This window comes from Pantherophis guttatus, chromosome 4 (genome assembly GCF_059756535.1).
Source record: "Pantherophis guttatus breed Tessera chromosome 4, ASM5975653v1, whole genome shotgun sequence".
Taxonomy (NCBI): Eukaryota; Metazoa; Chordata; class Lepidosauria; order Squamata; family Colubridae; genus Pantherophis; species Pantherophis guttatus.
The window spans coordinates 129,985,086-130,005,777 of record NC_142066.1 but is presented as its reverse complement, the minus strand read 5'-3'; the positions used below and the strand labels follow the sequence as shown (position 1 = coordinate 130,005,777).

Sequence of the window (20,692 nt, the reverse complement as noted above, 5' to 3'; positions counted from 1 at the left end):
GCCTTAGGGTGTCACCAAAAATGGCATGAAAACATATATGTTCACCATCACAATCTTTTCTTCAGGTTAGCTGCACAAATATTTTCAGGGAAGATGAAGTAGTATTCTTTCTAAATCTGTATTTGCTTTCCTTAGGAAAGGTTTCTTAAAAGAAAGCTTAAGGTTTTAAACTGGTAAGGGTTTCATTCAGAAGCTGCTTAAGTTTGTATTCTTTATATCCTCTTCTTTTTTAAAACCATCTAAATGATAATTTCCATAAGATATTTCCAGAGTGTGTTTGTGCTAAATACACATAAAGTCATTCTGCTCATGCACAGTTTATTTCTAAGCCCATACAAAAATGAAAGGAGGTAATTGGACTAGCTAAGAGAGAAAAGCAGACTTCCCAAGAGAAAAAAAGATTTGCTCTGGCTTTGAGACATGTGATGTAAAATCTTGTTGTTGTCATTTAATTTGTGCTTACTAATATGGACTTATATCATTTATATTTACAGGAGAAAATTATTCATACTAGGTAGAAATTTGAATATTTTCCAAAAATTTAGAGGAAATATTTCACACTAACCTTAGTATACTAACCTTTATGAACTAATCTTATATTGTTTTGAGTCTACATGTGTTGAGTATGGATTCAGACAGTGATGAAATCTGAGCCTGTTTGCTACCGGTTCGCTGGCTGTGCATGTGCAATGCACACCAAAAGGAGGCTTGGGAAGGTAAGTAGAACAGCGAGGGCGGGGATCAGCTGTGCTGCGTGATTTAGCTTCACTAGAAAGCAGAATTTCCTGCTTTCTAGCAAAGCTAAACCCCGCGACACAGCTGATCATTGGAAATACCGGTTTGGAGGAACTGGCAGCTTATTTAAACTACCGGTTCAACCAAACTGGTAGCTTTTTTTTTTTACTACCAGTTCGCCCGAACCAGTAGTTTTTATCACTACCGGTTCGCCCGAAATGGTAGCATTTCACCCCTGGATTCAGGTCCTAGAAAGCTTTCAGAATTTACAGCCAAACATAGTTTTGCCAGCGTGGCTAGGATTTCTTTAATTTATATTTCAAAACCGCTGAAGGGTGAAAAGTAGAGAAAGCTTTAAATAAACTTGCATTAGTGAGAAACTATTCCATAAATCACCTTTAATTTGCAGCTATATATCTGCACAGTTTTACCTCTACTGGGAAGGAAAGTCTATGCTATTATAGCCATAGATTCTTAACTTCCCTTAAGAATCTGCTGAATTAGCGGACACTGAATGAAAGCTGGTGATCTCATCCGTGCTCCTTTTTCTGGGTGGGAAAAATATAGAATATACAGAGAAGTAGAATGGTTCTTAGGACTGGTGTCATTGGAGAACAGTTTTCTTTAGGAGTTCAGAAACAGTTCTTTGATGATAATCATGTACAGGACCATTTGAGCATAAAGGCCTATTGAGTCATAGTTTATAAGGAAACAGAAGTAGAATCATGGTTGGCAGGTTGTCTCCCTCATCCTTGCAGAACAAGTTACTTACCCCTATAGATGGATGGGTGAACATTAATCATGGTTGCCCAGGGACTGATTTAAATTTTCACCTCCTTAAACTGAATCAAATAATAGTGATGAATTTAACATGATCGTGCTGAAAATCTATAACTTTTTATTATTTGAAAAAGATTGTGTTATATTCTACGAGAAGATTGTGTAGAGGCAATATTTGTATTCAGCCATACTTTAATCTGAGCAACCCTATACAAAGAAGTACATCTCTTTTATGTAACTACAATCTAAAAAAAAAATAAATCAAAACACAATCCAAAAATGTCACCTAAAGTTGTTAAAAGGTTTAATAAATGATCACCTAGGGTATACATGATTTCTCAGTTTCTGATCTGTGTACTGTAGCAGTTTTAATAAGCAGAAAATAGCCCCAACTACTTTTCAGGCTTTTAAAGATGATTTATTTATGTGAAAGGTCTAAGACTTCAAGCAATCTTCTTTATCCATTCTATTCCTTAATTTCTGAGAAATCTTTCTTTGGTAATGACGTCTAACTGTTACCTTTTTGACCAACTGCATTTTAGATGACTTCCTGCACCGTGCTGACTTTGAATGGTTCTATTAAGTTTAATGTGGGTAATTTTGCTTTAAATAAGGCAAGTTCTTAAGTCGTTGTGTAAGAAGCAAAAAAAAAAAAAAAAGAGTAATCAATTGCATCAAACAGCAAATTTCCCCCTTTTTCAGTTATGATTTAAGAGTTTAACATTGCTTTAAAATTATTGCTTTAGAATTAATTAAAACAAACATGAAGATCATATGTGTGCAATGGAAAGGTTCAGCATTTACTTCTCAACAATAATAGGATAAGAAGCCCATAAATGAACATTTTAAAGGTAACTTAAGGAAATTAAATCAGCTCTTGGGTGTCAGATTCTTAACTGTTTTTCTGGATCTGAAAAGCTATCGTTATGGTCCAGTGTATTTGATCATGTCTTGTAAAGTATGTGTGGAGAAGAGAAGTTATTTTCTACAAAATGTTGGAATTGAGAATATATCTTGACTGAACATAATTAGGATTTGCAAGGTAATGGGTTACCTTCTTTTCATATTTGACAGAAAGATTTAGAGAAGGGAAAAATACCTTTTTACTTCTTCCTGTAAAAACCAAGACAACGACCTGTTATATACCATATTTTTCGGACTATAAGACGCTGCGAAGTATAAGACGCACCTAGCTTTTGGGGAGGAAAACAAGGGGGGGGGGGAAATCTGCCTCTGCCTCTCAGCAATTACCTCCTTACAGCCTGATCAGCTTCAGCACCGCCTGATTTAGTACAAGCAGCTGATAGGCGGTTGGATCTGCCTCCCGGAACACTGCCTATCAGGCTGCAGGAATCGCCACTGCCATCACTGCCCATCGCTGTTGCAGCCTATTGCCACCTCCTCCTGCCCCATTTTTGGCTTCTGCGCATCCTGTTTTTGGCCCATTCCAGGCGGCGGGGATCGCTGCTGCTAACACCTATTCCTGCCGCCTGGAATGGGCCAAAACAGAGGCTGAAAATGGGGAGTGTGAAGGTGGCGATAGGCGGCAGCAATGATGGGTAGCGATGGGTGGCAGCGAACCCTGCAGCCTAAAACAGCTAATAGGTGGTTTGCTGCAAGGATGCTAGCCCAATTAATACCGATGGATGCTAGTAGTCAGAGGCAGAATTTTTTTTTCTTGTTTTTCTCTCCAAAAACTAATGTGCAGTTTATACTCTGGAGCATCTTATACTCTGAACAATACGGTACTATAAACTGATGCAACAAATTAAAGCAGACATGAAGAAATGGAAAAATCTGCAATTATCATTGATAGGAAGAATAGCTACAATAAAAATGAATATATTACCAAGACTACTATACCTATTTCAAACAATTCCAATAAAATTGGGGGAAAAAACACTTTGAGGAACTCAAAGTTAGACAAATGGCAGAAACTTTAGAATAGGAACTATAAATTAACAATGTCAACTGCACACGAAGAAAACCTGTATAAGATGTTTTATAGATATCATTTTGCGCCAGCGAGGTTGGCAAAGATGTTTAAAGAGAACTCGGCTAAATGTTGGAAATGCCACCAGATACCTGGGTCATATTATCATATGTGGTGGACATGCTCAAAAGCAAAAAAATATTGGACAAAAATACATACGTGGCTGAAAAAAATGATAAAGCAGCATATTGATTTAAAGCCAGAAATATTCTTGTTGTGGATTTTACCCAAAATATATAGTAAGGGGAAAGCATATATTAACTGCAGCTAGAATTGTATTTGCAGAAAATTGTAAAAGTGAAGAAATTCCCACAGATGAGAATGTGATCAGGGAAATATTAGAATGTGCAGAAATGAATACACTAACACTAACAATTAAGGAGAAAGAACAAACTGAATACTATATGACATGGGACTTATTTTATCAATGGTTAGATAACAAAAATGGAAGTTAGAAACAGGCAAATAAAAGAAAAAGATGAGTGACATAAAGAAGATATGTTAAGAGAGAGAAGTAAATATTATATTTAATATTATTTTAATATTATAGAATTAATGTTAATGTAATTAACATGGTTGTAAATCTTGATTATCATTAGGGTGATTTGTTTAAAACAGGCCTTGTTCTGTGCAATGAGATGGCACTGGAAAATAAATCCTTAAAATCGCAGAATTGTAAAGTTGGAAGGGCCATTTAGGCCATCAAATCCAACTTCTTATTCACTGCAGGCTTTCAGACTTAAATATTTCCCATTGATGACTATCTAGCCTCCATTTAAACATGTTCAGGGAAGGGGAGCGCATCATAGCTCTCAAGTTTCCTATTGCTGCCTAACTTGGTTCTGAATATGAACTGTTATTTTCATTTAATTGTCAATTTAGATAATGATTCTCAGAATCTTCCTACATTACATATAGATTATATTTTCAATTATATAGAACATTTTATGAGAAAGCATTATTGATTTTTCCTGAAGTTTGAGCATATGAATTGATTCATCCCTAAAAGTGCATTTATTTTTTAGAGCAGTGAAGGAATTTCCAAGGACTGTGATGTATACATTCTTTTTTTTTTTATTGAAAAAGTTTTTCAAATACAAATTTTTCCCCCTTTCCCCCCCCTCTCCCCCCTTCCCCTTTGACTTCTTCATAATAAAACCCAAATACATAACAGATTATATCATACTTTGCTATCCACTTACTCCATCTCCATATGCTGATCCTTTCTTTCTAATAAAATTATCATATCCCCCTTATACTATACTATAATATACATTTCAAAGTGACATTCTATTATGACATTATCTAATAACTCCTAATTTAACATAATAATATTATTATATCTCCCAATTTAACAATTTCTGCTCATAATCTACCCTTTTACTACCCCCCATACGGTATAACATTTCAGAACATACTTCCGCTCCAAAACTATTCAATAAATCCTAATTTAACATTTATTCAACTACCCATTTCCTTCCCCCCCATCATTATGTTTCTTAACTCAAATCTTTTACATATATTCACATCTAAACATAATATCCCTTTTCTTTAAACTAAACAATCAATAACCTAACCTATCTCCACCCACTTTCCTACAAAATTACCATAATTATTCTTAATATCCTTATTCTACCCACTCTACTAGAAAAATATTCCCTTGTGTAAATAAAATCCTAAAAGAAAAAAAACTTTAGACTTATAATCCACATAATATCTTCTGTCATGTCTTTTAACTGGATGATAAACTCCATCGCCCATGTTAGGGTAACATCGCATCCTAATTCCAACAGTATTTTCAGTATCTTCAAGTACCATCTGCCCCCATCAGTAACAAATATCTTCATGTTGGAAAAAGAAAAAGAAAAAAAAACCCCGACAACCACCCGAGTGACTTTATATTTATATTCCATATAATGTCTATAGAGGTGTCTTTTATCAAGATTATTAATTCCAACCACCATAATAGGGTAACAACCAGATCTTCTGCGTGCTCCAATCCAGTAGATCTCTTGCCATATAACTCAGCGTACACGTAATATGTTTATCAAGAAATCCAAAAAACAAACAAGATATTTCTAACCATTCAATTTAAGGCCTTTTTCACATCCCAAAAAATTCAGCACTGCAGAGATCTGCTTTATCCTCAGGATAAAATAAACGAATACTTTGCCCATTATCTTTTCGTATATTCAGTTCTCTCATAAGTAACTGGCATTACACTGTTGTTTAGTTTAAAAGTTTTTGTTTTTGTGAGACCTACTTCTTCTTTTCTTGACTTTTTGTGGGTTGGATCTCCATCCTGAATTCCTTTCTGTAGATTGTGTATCGACTATTTGGTTTTCGTGCTGATCTATAACTTGATCCTGTTGGGTTTGCTTTTGTGGCTGAAATCTTTATGGTTCTGTAAATTGTATATCATCTGATTGACTTCCATGCTGGTTTGTAGCTTGATAAATCCTTGCATTAGGGTCCGGAACCGCCTCTCTTATATTAAATAATCCAGCTGAGACCTCTGAAGAAGAATCCAAAAGCGGCTCCTCTGTGGAGGCCTCTTTAACTTGTTGTTTCTTCATTATTTCCATCTCCTCCTGCTTTTCTTGAATTTCTGTCTCTTGTTGATTTTGTTTTTTAAGTACCTTATAGTAAAATTCTTCCGCTTTTTCAACAGTATTTAACTGATATCTTACTCCTTGATATCTCAATATTATACCCACTGGAACATCCCACCTGAATAAAATATTTTGTCTTCTTAACTCAGTCACCAAAAGGCCAAATTTCTTTCTATCTCTTAAGATCTTAGGCGGCAATTCTTTATATATCCAAATTTTTCTCCCATACAGTTGTAGAGTAGAATTAAAGGATTTTTGCACAATGTCATTTCTTATATCTTTATCTATAAAGTAAATCACCACATCTCTAGGCAATTGCCTTTGCTTAGCAATCCAGGAATTAACTCTATAAGCCTTATCAATTTTACTGAATACCTCCTCAGGACGAACCTTTAAGACCCCAGCCAGAACTTGAACAGATATTTTTCTTAAGTCATCACTATTATTTTCCTGTAAGCCTCTGATTCTGATCGCAAATTCTGTAATCCTGTATTGCATCATTACAACTTCTCTTTCAATTCCTTGCTTTATATCTTCTGCATTATAAGTCTCATGACCAGCTTCCTCTTTAGACTTTACTTCTAAACCATTGTCTCGAATATTTATTAAATCCTTTTCAATTCTTAATATTTTATTGTCCAAATTATCAATTTTCTCCATTTTAGACTCTAGCAATTTAATATTTGTATCCAACTTTATAACAACTTCTGAAAAACCATTAGTCACTGTTACAATCTTTTGTTGCAAATTATCATACTTTAGTTGTATCATTTCTTTAATTTCCTGCCTTAATTTTTCAAATTTCTGGTTCACAGTCTCATAATATTTTGCCATTTCCTCCTTAATAAATTCTTTTAAATTAAAACCATTCTGCAGAGTCTGTAGGCTCAGAGCTTCTTCAAACAGTTGTGGGTGGGGGAGCACCCCCCCTTCTTGTTTATCAGACTTTATTAGTAACGCCATCCTACCAGCAAACTCTTCTCCCCCCCCCAAACAAGATCAAGTACAAATCTCCAAGGAGAGAGGAACTTAAACTAGCTAATTTTCTTCCAAATTGTAGCCAGCACTATATATTCCACTACTTTGTATCTGTTATGGAAGGACTCTCAGTTTCAGCTTTCTTCTATGTCCCAAGCCTCAGCGGTCGCCATTTTAAAGTTTTTTTTTTCTCCCTTTCACTTTGAAATGCTTCTAAGTTCATTAAAGATACTTGCGATTTAGGGTCCCAAGTCCAAATCTCTTTTTTGATAAATCCATCTGTTAGTTTCATTAATTGATCCGGTTCCAGCGCCTGGCTCTGCAAAAGGGCAGAGTGCACCTGATGCCCGGAGCGACGGCGAGGGGAAATAGGGAGCTCCAACCTGCTTGTCCCCAAGAGTTAAAAAAGACTCTGGGGACTTCGCAGAGGGCTCTACCTACCCCCGCCCGCTCAGACTCACATTTCCATTGGGAAATGGAGTTTTTCGAGCCGCCTTTCAGATGTAAAGGCGGCTCTTTTACAGGCAACGGGGCGGCGGTCACAGAGGACCGTCTGGCGGCGCCGGAAGCCAGACAGGAAGCCTCTGTGATGTATACATTCTAATTAGCTTCTCGTGACCCTCACTGAAATACTATAAAAGTATGGCCTCAAAGGAAATAAGAATGTTCTACTCAACGAAACAAAACTTCTATATACTTTGCTCATAAAATGTATCAGAATCATGGGTTAGAAGATATCATTGTTATTCATAAAAGAACGTTCAGAGCTGAAGATACTGTATGTAATATGAAGTTTCTGTCAGAAGAAGTAAATATGCTAACTTATGCCCTGGAAATGCAGAGTTTATTATTAATTATGCTAGCTCAAGGACTACTGAAGACTGTCTTCATATTATCTGACTATTGCCTTAATTGTTCATTTGATTATATTTCCAGTCAATGTAATTTCTTTCCCATCCTCTCTTACCCTACTTCTTTTGTAGGATGTGTCCGCTGATGCTGCTGGAACACTGACTGCTGTTGAAGAAAGAAAGGAAAAAGTTCCAATGCCACATCTAAGTCATCTTGTAGTCTTGACATCCAGCAACAGTCTTTATGGCTTGGCAGAGAGAGTGGTAGCAACAGAATCCTTGTATGTTAAGAATCCTCAAAAGTGTTTCTTTCTGCTTCTTAAAATCAATTGCAAGATATATTATAAATTAACTTAGACATCTATTAATAAATAAAACTGCAGCAGGACGAAGTAAAGTCTGCCAAAATTTTCCTATCCTATCTCAGAAAAACTTCCTATACCTGAAAGATACCAGAAATAGCGAATGTTAGCATACAGCCACTTGTTTTTTAATTTGATTATTTCTCCTTATATCTGACAAAGGCATGGCACTGCCCTTGGAGACCATTTAAAAGTTACAAATGGTCCAGAGCACAATGGCACACAAAGTAGATATCCATAGATTTGCCCATGTTAAACCTTCGTTGTGCAAGGTTCACTGGCTCTGGTTTTCTACTGGGTGCAATTCAAGGTGTTGGTTATTGCCTTTCTTTAAGAATACTCACTTGTTCCACTACAGGAGTGTCAAACTCAAATCTTAAATCTGGGCCGTGGGGCCAGCCTGAAATAGCAGAGGATCAACCCGCAGTACCTCTGGCAGCCAAAATGGGACGCTTCATTTTTGCCCTGGATAGTCTTCTGCAGCCATCTGCTGTCCAAAATGGTGTGTGTGTGTGTGGGGGGGAGAGGTGCAGGTCCCTGTGCCCATTTTTGCTGACAAAATGCTGCAGGAGGCCGTCTAGGCCAAAAATGGGGTGTGGGAGGCTGCACGTGGGCCCCCCACCCCGTTGGCTGGCAGGATGCTGCAGGAGGTGTGTCTCCCCCCCCCACCTGGCCTGCGGAAGAGAATCACAATGCAGATCTGGCCCTCAAAGAAATACAATTTTGACATCCCATTCCACTAGATCAGATAAGATAGACATGCTTCTGGTCCCCTCCCTGAAGTTTTTTTTTTTTTTAATTTGATTTATATGCCGCCCTTCTACGGAGACTCAGGGCGGCTTACAATGCGTTAAGCAATATCCTTCAAACTTTTGTATATTTATACAAAGTCAGCATAATGCCCCCACAAACTGGGTCCTCAATTTACCTACCTTAGAAAGGATGGAAGGCTGAGTCAACCTTGAGCCTGGTGAGATTCGAACTTACAATAATTGCAGACAGCTGGTGTTAATCACAATGCTATCAGTCTGCTGAGCATCAGGCCCAGTCTGCTGAGCCACCAGGCCAGCAGTGCCATCTAGTGGACCTAAAAAAACCTGCTTTTTTCATGGAAGTCCCTATCCTGTAAGACACTCTTCTGCCAGCGATCCCAGCCTTTTAGCCTTTCAAAGGGTGTTAAAATGTAGCTTTCTTACTGAGGTGCTGGGATTGGAAGGCATGGAAGGAGAGTAGCAGAGACTGCTGTGGGGGCATCCCAAGTGGGATGAGTACAGCACAGGGCAGGGGTGAAATCCAGCAGGTTCTGATAGATTCTGAAGAACCAGTAGCAGAAATTTTGAGCAGTTCGGAGAACCGGCAAATACTATCTCTGGCTGGCCCCAGAGTGGAATGGAGATTTTGCAGTATTCTTGCCCTGCCACATCCACCAAGCCACAACATGCTTACTAAGCCACGCCCACAGAACCAGTAGTAAAAAAAATTGGATTTCACCACTGGCACAGGGATTTTGTTTAGTTTTATTGATTTTATGATTGTTTTACTTACTGATGTTATGGTTTTTGTAAACCGCCCAGAGTTGCTTAAAATGGACAGCCATATAAATGCTTTGAATAAGTAAGTAACTGCTGATTACAATATTGATAGGCCATCTGTCAGGTGCAAAACAGTCAGATTTTGATACTAAGATCAATTAATTAATTAATACAAAAAAGTTACTAATTAATTAAACATATTTATATAGCTACCCAACTCACACATAAGTGACTTGAGGTGACTTACCATTTTTTTAAAACAAATCTATCAAATAATAAATCCCAATTAAAAAAACCCACCCCATCTCCCTGTTTTGTTTTTTTAGAGTATTTTTGGCTGAACAATTTGAGTTCCTCCAGTCCCATCTTGATGCTGTAATGCCTCCAGCCAAGAAGCCTTTTCTTCAACAGTTCTACTCACAGGTCAGGATTCTGAATACATTTTATTTTATTTTATTTTTGTAATTTTGAGTGTGTTATTTATTGGTTTTGTAAAGAATCGTCTTTAAATGCCTAAAAATAATTACCGTATTTTCCGGCGTATAAGATGACTTTTTAACACATGAAAATCTTCTCAAAAGTCGGGGGTCGTCTTATACGCCGGGTGTCGTTCTCCTGTAACCAGGAGAACCCGAAAGGCTCTGACGAGCTTTAAATGGCTCTGGCGATCCCAGCTCTGACAATCCCAGCTGAGTTCCCTGCAACTCAGCTGGGATCGCCAGAAACCACGTAAAAGGAAAAAAGTTTTTTCCCTTTTACTCTGGCGATCCCAGCTCTGACGATCCCAGCTCTGACGATCCCAGCTGAGTTCCCTGCAACTCAGCTGGGATCGCCAGAAACCACGTAAAAGGAAAAAAGTTTTTTACCTTTTACTCTGAGGATCCCAGCTCTGACGATCCCAGCTGAGTTCCCTGCAACTCAGCTGGGATCGCCAGAAACCACGTAAAAGGAAAAAAGTTTTTTACCTTTTACTCTGAGGATCCCAGCTCTGACGATCCCAGCTGAGTTCCCTGCAACTCAGCTGGGATCGCCAGAAACTACGTAAAAGGAAAAAAGTTTTTTACCTTTTACTCTGAGGATCCCAGTTCTGACGGTCGATCCCATCCCAGCTGAGTTCCCTGCAACTCAGCTGGGATGGCCAGAACCATGTAAAAGGGAAAAAGTTTTCCCCTTCCAGCTTGCTTACCTCAGCTGCTAGTCGCAACGCTTGCCTTGCTTAGCTTGCCTGAATCTATTCAGGCAAGCAAGCAACTCCCTGCCTGCAATCAAGCAAGGAGTTAGTTGTGGACTTCAACTCCCAGAATTCCTCAGCCAGCAAAGCAAAGCTGGCTGAGGAATTCTGGGAGTTGAAGTCTACAAGTCTTAAAGTTGCCAAGGTTGGAGACCCCTGTTCTATTGGGTAAGTTTTTTTCCCCTTTGGGAGCTTTAAAAAAAATAGTCAATTGGGGTTTTTTTAGTTGTTCTTTTTTAGACCTAGCCATTTAAAGTTTAGGAAGTTTTAAATTTAGCTTTCATATAAAAATAAAAATAAAATAAAATAAAACAATATTTGTGCAGCTTTCTGAGATTTAGTGTGTTTCTGTAGTGTTTCACTCCAACTACACAAACACACAAAATCTCACAAAGCTGTATGTGGAATTTTGTGTGTGTAAAGTGTGAAAGTTGGTTTTTTGGACTTTCTGTGGCTGTGTGAGGTTCCTGCTTGTTGCAGGGGCCATTTTGGGTCTAGCACAGCTGCTTTTACATTGTGGGTGAGCCAGTTGTGTTGTGTTGTGTGTGTTTAGAGTGTGAAAGTTTTTTGGGGGGGCTTTTTGTGGCTGTGTGAGGTTCCTGCTTGTTACAGGGGCCATTTTGGGTCTAGCACAGCTGCTTTTACATTGTAGGTGAGCCAGTTGATGTTTTTAAATTTTTATTTGGTGTGCATTGGAAGAGGGGCAGTCTTATATGGCGAGTATAGCCCAAACCCTATATTTTAACAGGAAAAGTTGGGGGTCATCTTATACACCCAGTCGTCTTATACGCCGGAAAATACGGTAGTGCCATTTACGTAATGCATTCTGGTTCTTAATATAAGTACTGCAATAGAATTTGAAAAGGCTTTGTGTTTCAGACAGTCTCAACAGCCAGCGAACTACGTAAACCTATATACTGGATTGTAGCTGCTAAAGCAATTGATTATGAACAGATGTTACTTCAGATGGCAAATATGAAGTGGGATGTGAAAGAAATCATGTCACAACACAATATTTATGTCGATTCACTCTTAAAAGTAAGTATATTTTTAATTGCTTCACACTTAAATGTTCCTAATTAAGAGGTAAATTATTAATATAAAAGCTTAGTTCCATGTTGAAAGCCATGTTTAAATAATATGGCAGCATACAGAAAGATTCTCACCAATGTTCAGTCTATGAATCTTAACAGAAGTATTGTAATATTCTTTTAATTATAACTAGCAAGATGTGGTCCCACATAATAGTATAGAGAAAGAAATATACCATACCATTTATAATTTAATCAGTGCTGAGACAATCAGATCCAATTACTACTGAAGTCAATAGCAATAGCACAATATACCACTCCACAGTGCTTTACAGCCCTTTCTAAGCGGTTTACAGAGTCACCTATTGCCCCCAACAATCTGGGTTCTCATTTTACCTGCCTCGAAAAGATGGAAGGCTAAATCAACCTTGAGCTGGTGGGAATTGAAACTGCAGGCAGCTGGCACTCAGCGGAAGTAGCCTGCAGTTCTGCATTCTAACTACTGTACCATCACAGTTCAATCTACTGCAATTTCCTTTTTGTCTGTCCATTTCAGCATGGGTTTCTCTGGGTCTGCTAAAGAATTATTGGCATGCTTACTTAAAAGTCCTAATACTTTAAGAGTGAAATCATGAGCATATATATTCTGGAGTAAGGCTCAGTTATTTTGATTACTGAAAAACTAATATGCATAATTCTGTAGTGTTTCTGTACCTTTCTGTTTGCATTGCTTGGTTAAAAGGCATGGACCCTAATTTGCCAAATAACCAGTGAAATCTTTCTGTCTGCCACATGTTCCTCCATTCATAATTTATAGTACCAAATAAGCTTTTATTCCCAATAAATGTTTCCCATTTTAATGGTTAAGGAACACCCTTTGCTGTTGGTTGTTTGTATGAATGTTCTGACGTTTCACACTAGAGTGGAGAATGCTATGTGTATTCAACTCACTTCTGTATTCAGTTGGAGCTTTGAAGGAAAGTTGTAACTAAGTTAACATGAATATAAGTACAGTTTTCTACATAACCCAGGACATGAATAAAGGAGGATTCCAGGATATGTATAACTCACAGGTTTAGCTCCCTTTTAAATCTTTCAGTTGAAAGATTGGAGAGAATAGAGAAGAAAGCTATATGCATGTCTGGTTTTCCATCATGTTTGAGTTCTTCTACCCTGTTTTCCCTAAAATAAAACATCCCCTGATAATAAGCCCAATCGGGCTTTTGAGCACATGGCAATAAGGCCAAGCGCTTATTTCAGGGTTCAAAAAAATATAAGACAGGATCTTATTTTCGGGAAAATACTGTATACACTTAGACAAATCCTTGAGCAGGATCGCACACCAAGCTAAAATAATAATTTATTTATTTTATTTATTTATTTTTTTGAATTTCTATACCGCCCTACTCCCGAAGGACTCAGGGCGGTGAACAGCCATAAAATAAAACACATACATATACAAAATTTAAAATTGAATAAAATGAATTAAATAAATTTGGCTGAATTAATACCCATAATTTAAAATACCCATATTTTAAAATACATTAAAAATTTAAAATTTACACTTAAAAGGGAGAAGATTTAGGCGAGGCCAGCTTGATGAAATAACAGAGTCTTCAGCTCGCGGCGGAAGGTGCGCAGATCTGGAATCCTCCGTATCTCTGGGGGGAGCTCGTTCCAGATCGTCGGTGCCCCCACAGAGAAGGCTCTCCCCCTAGGGGCCGACAGCCGACATTGTTTGGCCGACGGCACCTGGAGGAGCCCCTCTCTGTGGGAGCGTACTGGTCGGTGGGAGGCTATTGATGGTAGTAGGCGGTCCCGTAAGTAACCAGGTCCTAAGCCATGGAGTGCTTTAAAGGTGGTAACCAGAACCTTGAAGCGCACCCGGAAGACCACCGGGAGCCAGTGCAGCTCGCGCAGGAGAGGTGTTACATGGGAGCTCCACGCCGCTCCCATAACCACCCGCGCGGCCGCACTCTGCGCCAGTTGGAGCCTCCGGGTGCACCTCAAGGGGAGCCCCATGTAGAGAGCGTTACAATAAAATAATAATAATAATATTTTTTTTTATTAGTCATATTTCTATGCTGCCCACTCTCCGAGGACTCTGGGCGGCTTACACCAAAGACAGAATACTAAATAGCATATTGCCCCCAACAATCTGGATCCTCATTTTACCCACCTCGGAAAGATGGAAGGCTTGAGCCAGTGAGATTTGATCCGCTGATCTGCTGAACTAGCAGTCAGCTGAAGTAGCTGCAGTACTACACTCTAACCACTGTGCCACCTCGGCTCTTATAATAAAACTAGGTGGGAGTAGCCACAATATTACTTGGATTCCTATTACAATCACATGGTCCCATAGTACACAAACCATCTAAAGCCCTTCAAATCATCATAACCAAAAACCCTATCAGTCCCAGAGGGGAAAAACAGAAATCATATAACAACATACAGTGTAAATTTGTAATAGTCACTATGTAGGGTCAACAGGCAGAACGCTAGCAGAGCATATCCATTAATACCAACTAGCAGAAGACTTGATAAAAACTCCTTAATTTTACAACATATGAAGAGACTCAACCATTGTTTCAATTGGGAAATTGTGAGCATCTTAGATCAAGACAAGTCTAAAAACACTAGAGTATTCCTGGAAACCAGGCACTATTGACAAATTGGCCATCATAGGCACATAGACATAAACAACATCTATGTACCATTCAAAAGAGACAATCAAAAGAGCCAGAAAAGAAACAAAAAACCTGAAACAGCTCCTCATCAGCAATCAACATTTAGATGAGCAGAGATTAGCACCAAGATTAACATTAAACCAATAATCCAGAAACAAACTTATTTCAATCAAGGAACTGACAAACAGTAAACAACAACCCAATCAAGGAATCACCAAGACCACTCCCACCAACACTGACAGGGCAAACCATTAGAGTATAAAATGAAAACAACCTCATTCTCTACTAGCACTGATGATGTTACCTAGTTTGGTAATGAAACATCTGCATGAAAACAACCAAATGAAGAGTTCACCAAGGATCCCACAATTCAACACTGAACTACAAATATTCTATTCTATTGGATTCCTATTTATATTATAAAAATAGTTAGCAAATATAAATGCACATTTTGTAAAATTTAATATGGAACAGTAGCCTTCTTGTGATTGGATTGGATTTTACTTTATTGGTCTCTTCAAAAGCCATTCGATCCTGGCATTTTTAGGATCTGCCCTATGATAATCAAGACCACCTACAATGGGCTTGGATATTCTAGTTATTTTTCAGGCTGCAGTTGTTTTGTTATTGTTCATTTTTTAATACTGTATCTTCAGCAAGAAGCTTTGAGACTTTTTAGATTAAGCACCTACACATTGTAGTAAATAAATAGGTAAATTATGAGCAACTCTAGGTCAGTAGAATGTGTATTTAATAGGTTGGATGCAGTTGGTGCAGCCTTATACATAATCAATTTCATCAGTTCTCTAACCAGAATGTTTCCATACATAGATAATCAGCAGTTAAAAATACATCATAAAACAGATTTTCTTCATGATCCTTACTAACTTTCTTATCCAGAAACAGATTCATTCAATGAGAACTGAAATATACAAAGAGATGATGGGAGTCAGCCTTTTCAAACTTAGTCTTGAGATGTGTTGTAACTTCAACTCTTGAGTCTAAAGTATGGCTGTCAGGAATACAGGAAATTTTAGTTCTTATAAATAAGAAGAGGAGCCAGTTGGGAAAAGCTGCTCTAGAACGCCCATCAACCATCTGACAGTTTGTGTAATTTTTATTTGTATGTTTGCATGTTTTCTGCTTAGCTGCATATTTATTGGCATTTACTGTATATTTCACTGTCTTTTAATAAATGTATATATTATATAAATTTTATATAATTTAGGAATTTGAACAGTTTAACAAGAGGATGAATGAAGTGTCAAAGAGAGTTCGTATTCCATTGCCAGTTTCAAATATTCTTTGGGAACACTGCATACGGCTAGCCAATAGAACAATTGTAGAAGGGTAAGTGCTATTTGGATAGTCTTTTTGAAATAAATATTAAACTCACGGTTGGTTTTTTATTCATGTAGTGCATCCCTCTCCCAAGTCCTATTTCTCTTTCTCTTCTAGTCTTATAACCATAAACCCCAGCTACCTAATGTTGCCCATCCTTGATAAAAAATGTGGTGTTGCAGACTTAATTAGTAGTCTTGAGATAAGTAATCTTAGAATTTTGTTTGTTTTATAATTATAATATACTTGCAGACTGACTGCCATATGTCTTATGTGAAGTTAAATTGCTGAATTCAGCTGAGCATATAACTTGGATGTATGCATAAGGATTTTATTTGTTGGTGAATAACACTTCTATTCAAAAAGGACCAGCTGCTGCTGCAACCTCTTGGAGTAATTCTTGGAGTATATTTTAGAATGCATGTTGATTAAAATGTTGCATGTAGGTTCAGAAGCAATAGTTCCTATTCTAATGTGATTCCGAGTAAGATTTGGGTTTTCCCAGATGTACCAATATGACATCTCTAATAAAATGGAACTTTGAGGAAACTCAAACCTCGGAGTTTTCTTTTTTTTATTATTATTAAATATTTTATTAGTTTTAAAAGTAAAACAATGGACATTGCTCAACATCTCTGGTTTCCTACATGTCAAAATCAAGTTAAAAAGTAATCTATTCCTTGCTCTATATACAAATTTACATCTCCTACTTCATTATATATCAAGTATACAGTATTTTATTTCCTAACCCAACTATGCATGTATTTAATAAACCAATATTACATTCACAAGTTCAATATACATTGGTATATTAATATACATTGATATATACATTTCAAGACATTCGTTATCCCTTGTTTTTGGCATTCTTCCTCTTATCTAACCAATTATAAAATTTATTCCAGATTTCATAGTATTTTGATTCACTTTTGTCTTTAAGTTCTAAAGTAAGTCTGTCCATCTCTGCACAGCTGTAAATTTTGTGTATTACTTCTTCTTCTGAGGGTATTTTTTTACACTTCCATTTTTGAGCAAATGCTAGTTTTGCCACGGTAAGTATATGCAATATTAAATAGGTTACATTTTTGTCATATTTGCCATCTGTCATGCCCAGTAAGAAAAATTCCAGCTTAACTTCTATTTTAAACATTAACATTTCTTCTAACCAGCTCCTTATTTGCTGCCAGAAACTTTTGGCTTTTGGGTACTCCCACCACATATGGTAATATGACCCTAGTTCCACCTCACATTTCCAACAAATTGGGGAGTATTTTTTACTAATTCTTGCCAATCGTGTGGGTGGAAAGTGCCACCTGTAAAACATTTTATATAGGTTTTCTTTATAAGAAGCTGCCAGTGTGATTTTGATATTCTTTTCCCACAGATTTTGCCAGTTGTCCAAATCGATACTGTACCTAAAACATCTACTCCAAATTATTGTCTCCTTAACTTGCTCGGGGGTGTTACTTGAAACCCTGACATTGTCCTTGATTTACCATTGTAATTGAGCCTGGAAATATGGTCATAGGTCATGGTGCTCATTAAGGGGATCACTGTGTGACCATTCCTAATTATAGAACCTTGTTTGCCGTGGTTGTTAAGTAGACATAGCAATTGTTAAAGTACCTGTTTTCCCCAATGAGTACTTTTTTTGCTGGAAATCAGAAGCAAACCTTGGAAATAAAGAAAAATGCCAAAAAATGCGGTCATGTACAAATGGTCATAAATGCAAGTCAGTTGCCAACTATCCAAAATGCGATCTTCTGGCTTCAAGCTTCAAAATGGGTCATAGGTAGCTCTGGGGAGGTCTGTTATAACTTCAAACAGTTGCTAAACACAGGCCATTAAATGAGAACTATCTGTAATAACCTTGAGTTCCTGGATGACCTTTTGCTATTTCCCCTTGTAATTCAACCACAATCTTCAGAAAATTAAAGCATTGAACCAGACTTCTTATCTCTTGCTTACTTACCTATCTAGTTATGCCAACGTCAAGAAGTGTAGCAATGAAGGTCGTGCTCTAATGCAGTTGGATTTTCAACAGTTTTTAATGAAGCTGGAAAAACTCACAGATATTAGGCCTATTCCAGACAAGGAATTTGTGGAGACGTATATTAAAGCTTATTATTTGACTGAAAATGACATGGAACGTTGGATCAAGGAACACAGAGTAAGAATCACTTTTTAGGTTTTCTCATTGGATTGGATCTGTTGGGAGGGAGGTTTATACCGATAAGCTGGTGAGTCCAAATAATTGCTAATGTTTAAATATGAAAGAGAATCTCATGACTGTTCATTGTTTTTTTCCCTCCCTGCACGTCATCCACAAATCTTTCAGCCTGTTTCCAAACAAGTAATCAATAATAGAACTTGAATAGTTCCATTAAAAATGTCTTCTTTTTCATTTGTTCTTTTTGGCTAATTTTGACATATTTGAATTTGTAAACAATAAAGTTAAAGTCTTACCTGCTTTTATCAGTAGAGTTGCAGCTGCTTATGTTTGCAGTTGAGCAGACCTAAGTGGTAATTCTGGATTGCTTTCAGTCTAGCTAGACATTTACTTTTCTTGGGGATAAGTAGATGGACTGCTTTCCTTTGTTGTTTTACCTCAAAAATTCTGATTCAAATAATCAATCAAATGCTCTGGCAATATTTAAGTGGCTAACTGTGCTCTTTAAATAAGCATTTGTGTCCTGGCACATCTTTAAGGATTATAGGATTGAAATAATTCATTGCGTGCATTATAGTCTATTTCTTTTGATCAGAGTCAGCATTGATAATTTGTTTTCTAGTCCCTTTGGCAGAACTAAATTGTAAATATGAACAGAAGATTTCTTGAAACTTTGTTTTTATAGTATCTCTTAAGGCAACCTGACATGTTTTTCTCTGAGGAGTGGAAAATAAAATTTAAGTGCCATAGGATGTTAAACTATTCATAGAATTTCACTAAACATTTCACTAAAATTCTAACCAGCTCCTATTAAACTGCTATCCTTGTACTGGTATTTTCTTCAGAGGTTTGTACCATAAACAATACCCACCTCAGTCCCTGTTCAGCATTTTTTCCAAAATGGCAATTTGGTATAACAGTTTTTTGCTATAACAGTTTTTTTTTCTGGGCACTTATATTCTGTTTACTGGAAACTAAACGGTGATTTGTTTCCTTTGTATAGGAATATTCCACCAAGCAACTGACGAATTTGGTGAATGTTTGTCTGGGATCTCACATCAACAAAAAAGCTAAGCAAAAACTACTAGCAGCTATTGATGACTTAGATAGACCTAAAAGATAATTTTAAAAACTATCCAGTCTCGTGATTTTTAATTTTTTTTTGCCTGTGTTTTTATTTGACCATGTGAAACGTGAAGAAATAATTCATGGAACTACAGATGAAGTTTGGCTAAATGGAGAAAGTGGGCATCCTTTTCTGACTGGCTCCAAAGACATTTGAAATCAATGTGTGGTCTTCTCAAACCACTATCCCCACTGCCACTTTAGCAGTGTGCTTTCTTTCATGATGAGTTAAATTTGTGTTTGTATCAATGGTGAAATGTAAAATTTGTTACTACCTGTTCTGTGGGCGTGGCTTGGTATGTGGGGGGGTAATGTGATTGGGTGGGCGTGGCCAACTTTTTTAAAAAAAACTTTTAAAAGCATTTTTTCTACAACCTCTTCGGCCAAAGAGGTAAAAAATTCTTTTAAAAGCCTCTGACGATCAGGCAACTCAGCTGGGATCGTCAGAGGCTTTTTTAAATTTTACTTTTAAAAACACTTTTTTGGCCGAAGAAGTTGATGATTGTGCGGCTTAGCTGGGCGTGGGGGGGGGGGTGGCAGGGATTTTTGCTATCAGTTCTCCAAACCACCCACTGCCATCGCTACCGGATCGAGCAATCCGGTCCAAACCGGGAGGATTTAACCCCTGGTTTGTATGTGTGGGTGTGCATGTTTGTGTATGCATATATTTACACACACACTAACATAAAATCCGAATAAGAAAATAATAAGAAAGCTAAAATAATATATTTCATTGGTGGGGTTTTTTGTTGGGGTTTTGGAGGTGTTTGGGGGAATTTTTTTTTTGGTCTATTTTGCCAAAGGGTTCCTAGGTAGTTCTGTCTTCTATGCTGAGAAAATAGTATGCGTGAAAATAAAAGGGAACATCTATTATCAAGGTTATGAATTGTGCATGTCCTTTAAAAGTGTGCAATGCTTAATCCTATTAGCGCTTTTTTTTCATACCTTTAAATGTAAATTCATTTCAGAATGAATCCTATCTTGTCAAAGGAATTGACTAGGAATTATGGCAAAATAATAAACACTGAATGCTAGGAAATGGTGCTTTGGAATCTTTTAAAGATTTGCATGCTTTTAAAGATTAAGAAGCTTCATCCTGTATTCCATATAGCTTTTCTAACCTACAACTTAACTATAATCCGTATAACCATCATTGTTACTATTTGTTTACTTTGGGGAATGTGTGAAATTCTTTCAGTCGCTTAGTCACAATAGACTGCTAAGAGTGCTTATATATTTGGCTTTATTGCTAGTTGCGTTTGAA

The 20,692-nt window shown here is 37.2% G+C and overlaps 1 protein-coding gene across 6 annotated transcripts in view; it reads left to right on the top strand.

Annotated features, from left to right (window-relative positions):
• VPS50 (VPS50 subunit of EARP/GARPII complex) overlaps nucleotides 1-20,467 on the top strand; it is a 96,487-nt gene extending 76,020 nt beyond the window's left edge. For 4 of the 6 annotated variants that reach the window (XM_034402289.3, XM_034402288.3, XM_034402287.3 and 1 more), the window contains 6 exons: nucleotides 8,082-8,230; nucleotides 10,170-10,266; nucleotides 11,954-12,112; nucleotides 16,021-16,142; nucleotides 18,114-18,303; nucleotides 19,307-20,467. In XM_034402289.3, coding sequence (XP_034258180.1) covers nucleotides 8,082-8,230; nucleotides 10,170-10,266; nucleotides 11,954-12,112; nucleotides 16,021-16,142; nucleotides 18,114-18,303; nucleotides 19,307-19,426 — 837 coding nt within the window. In that variant the 3' untranslated portion in view covers nucleotides 19,427-20,467. The remainder of the gene's footprint in view (nucleotides 1-8,081; nucleotides 8,231-10,169; nucleotides 10,267-11,953; nucleotides 12,113-16,020; nucleotides 16,143-18,113; nucleotides 18,304-19,306) is intronic. The other 2 variants (XR_015734054.1, XR_015734053.1) reach the window with 1 other exon arrangement.
• Nucleotides 20,468-20,692: the final 225 nt, after the last annotated feature.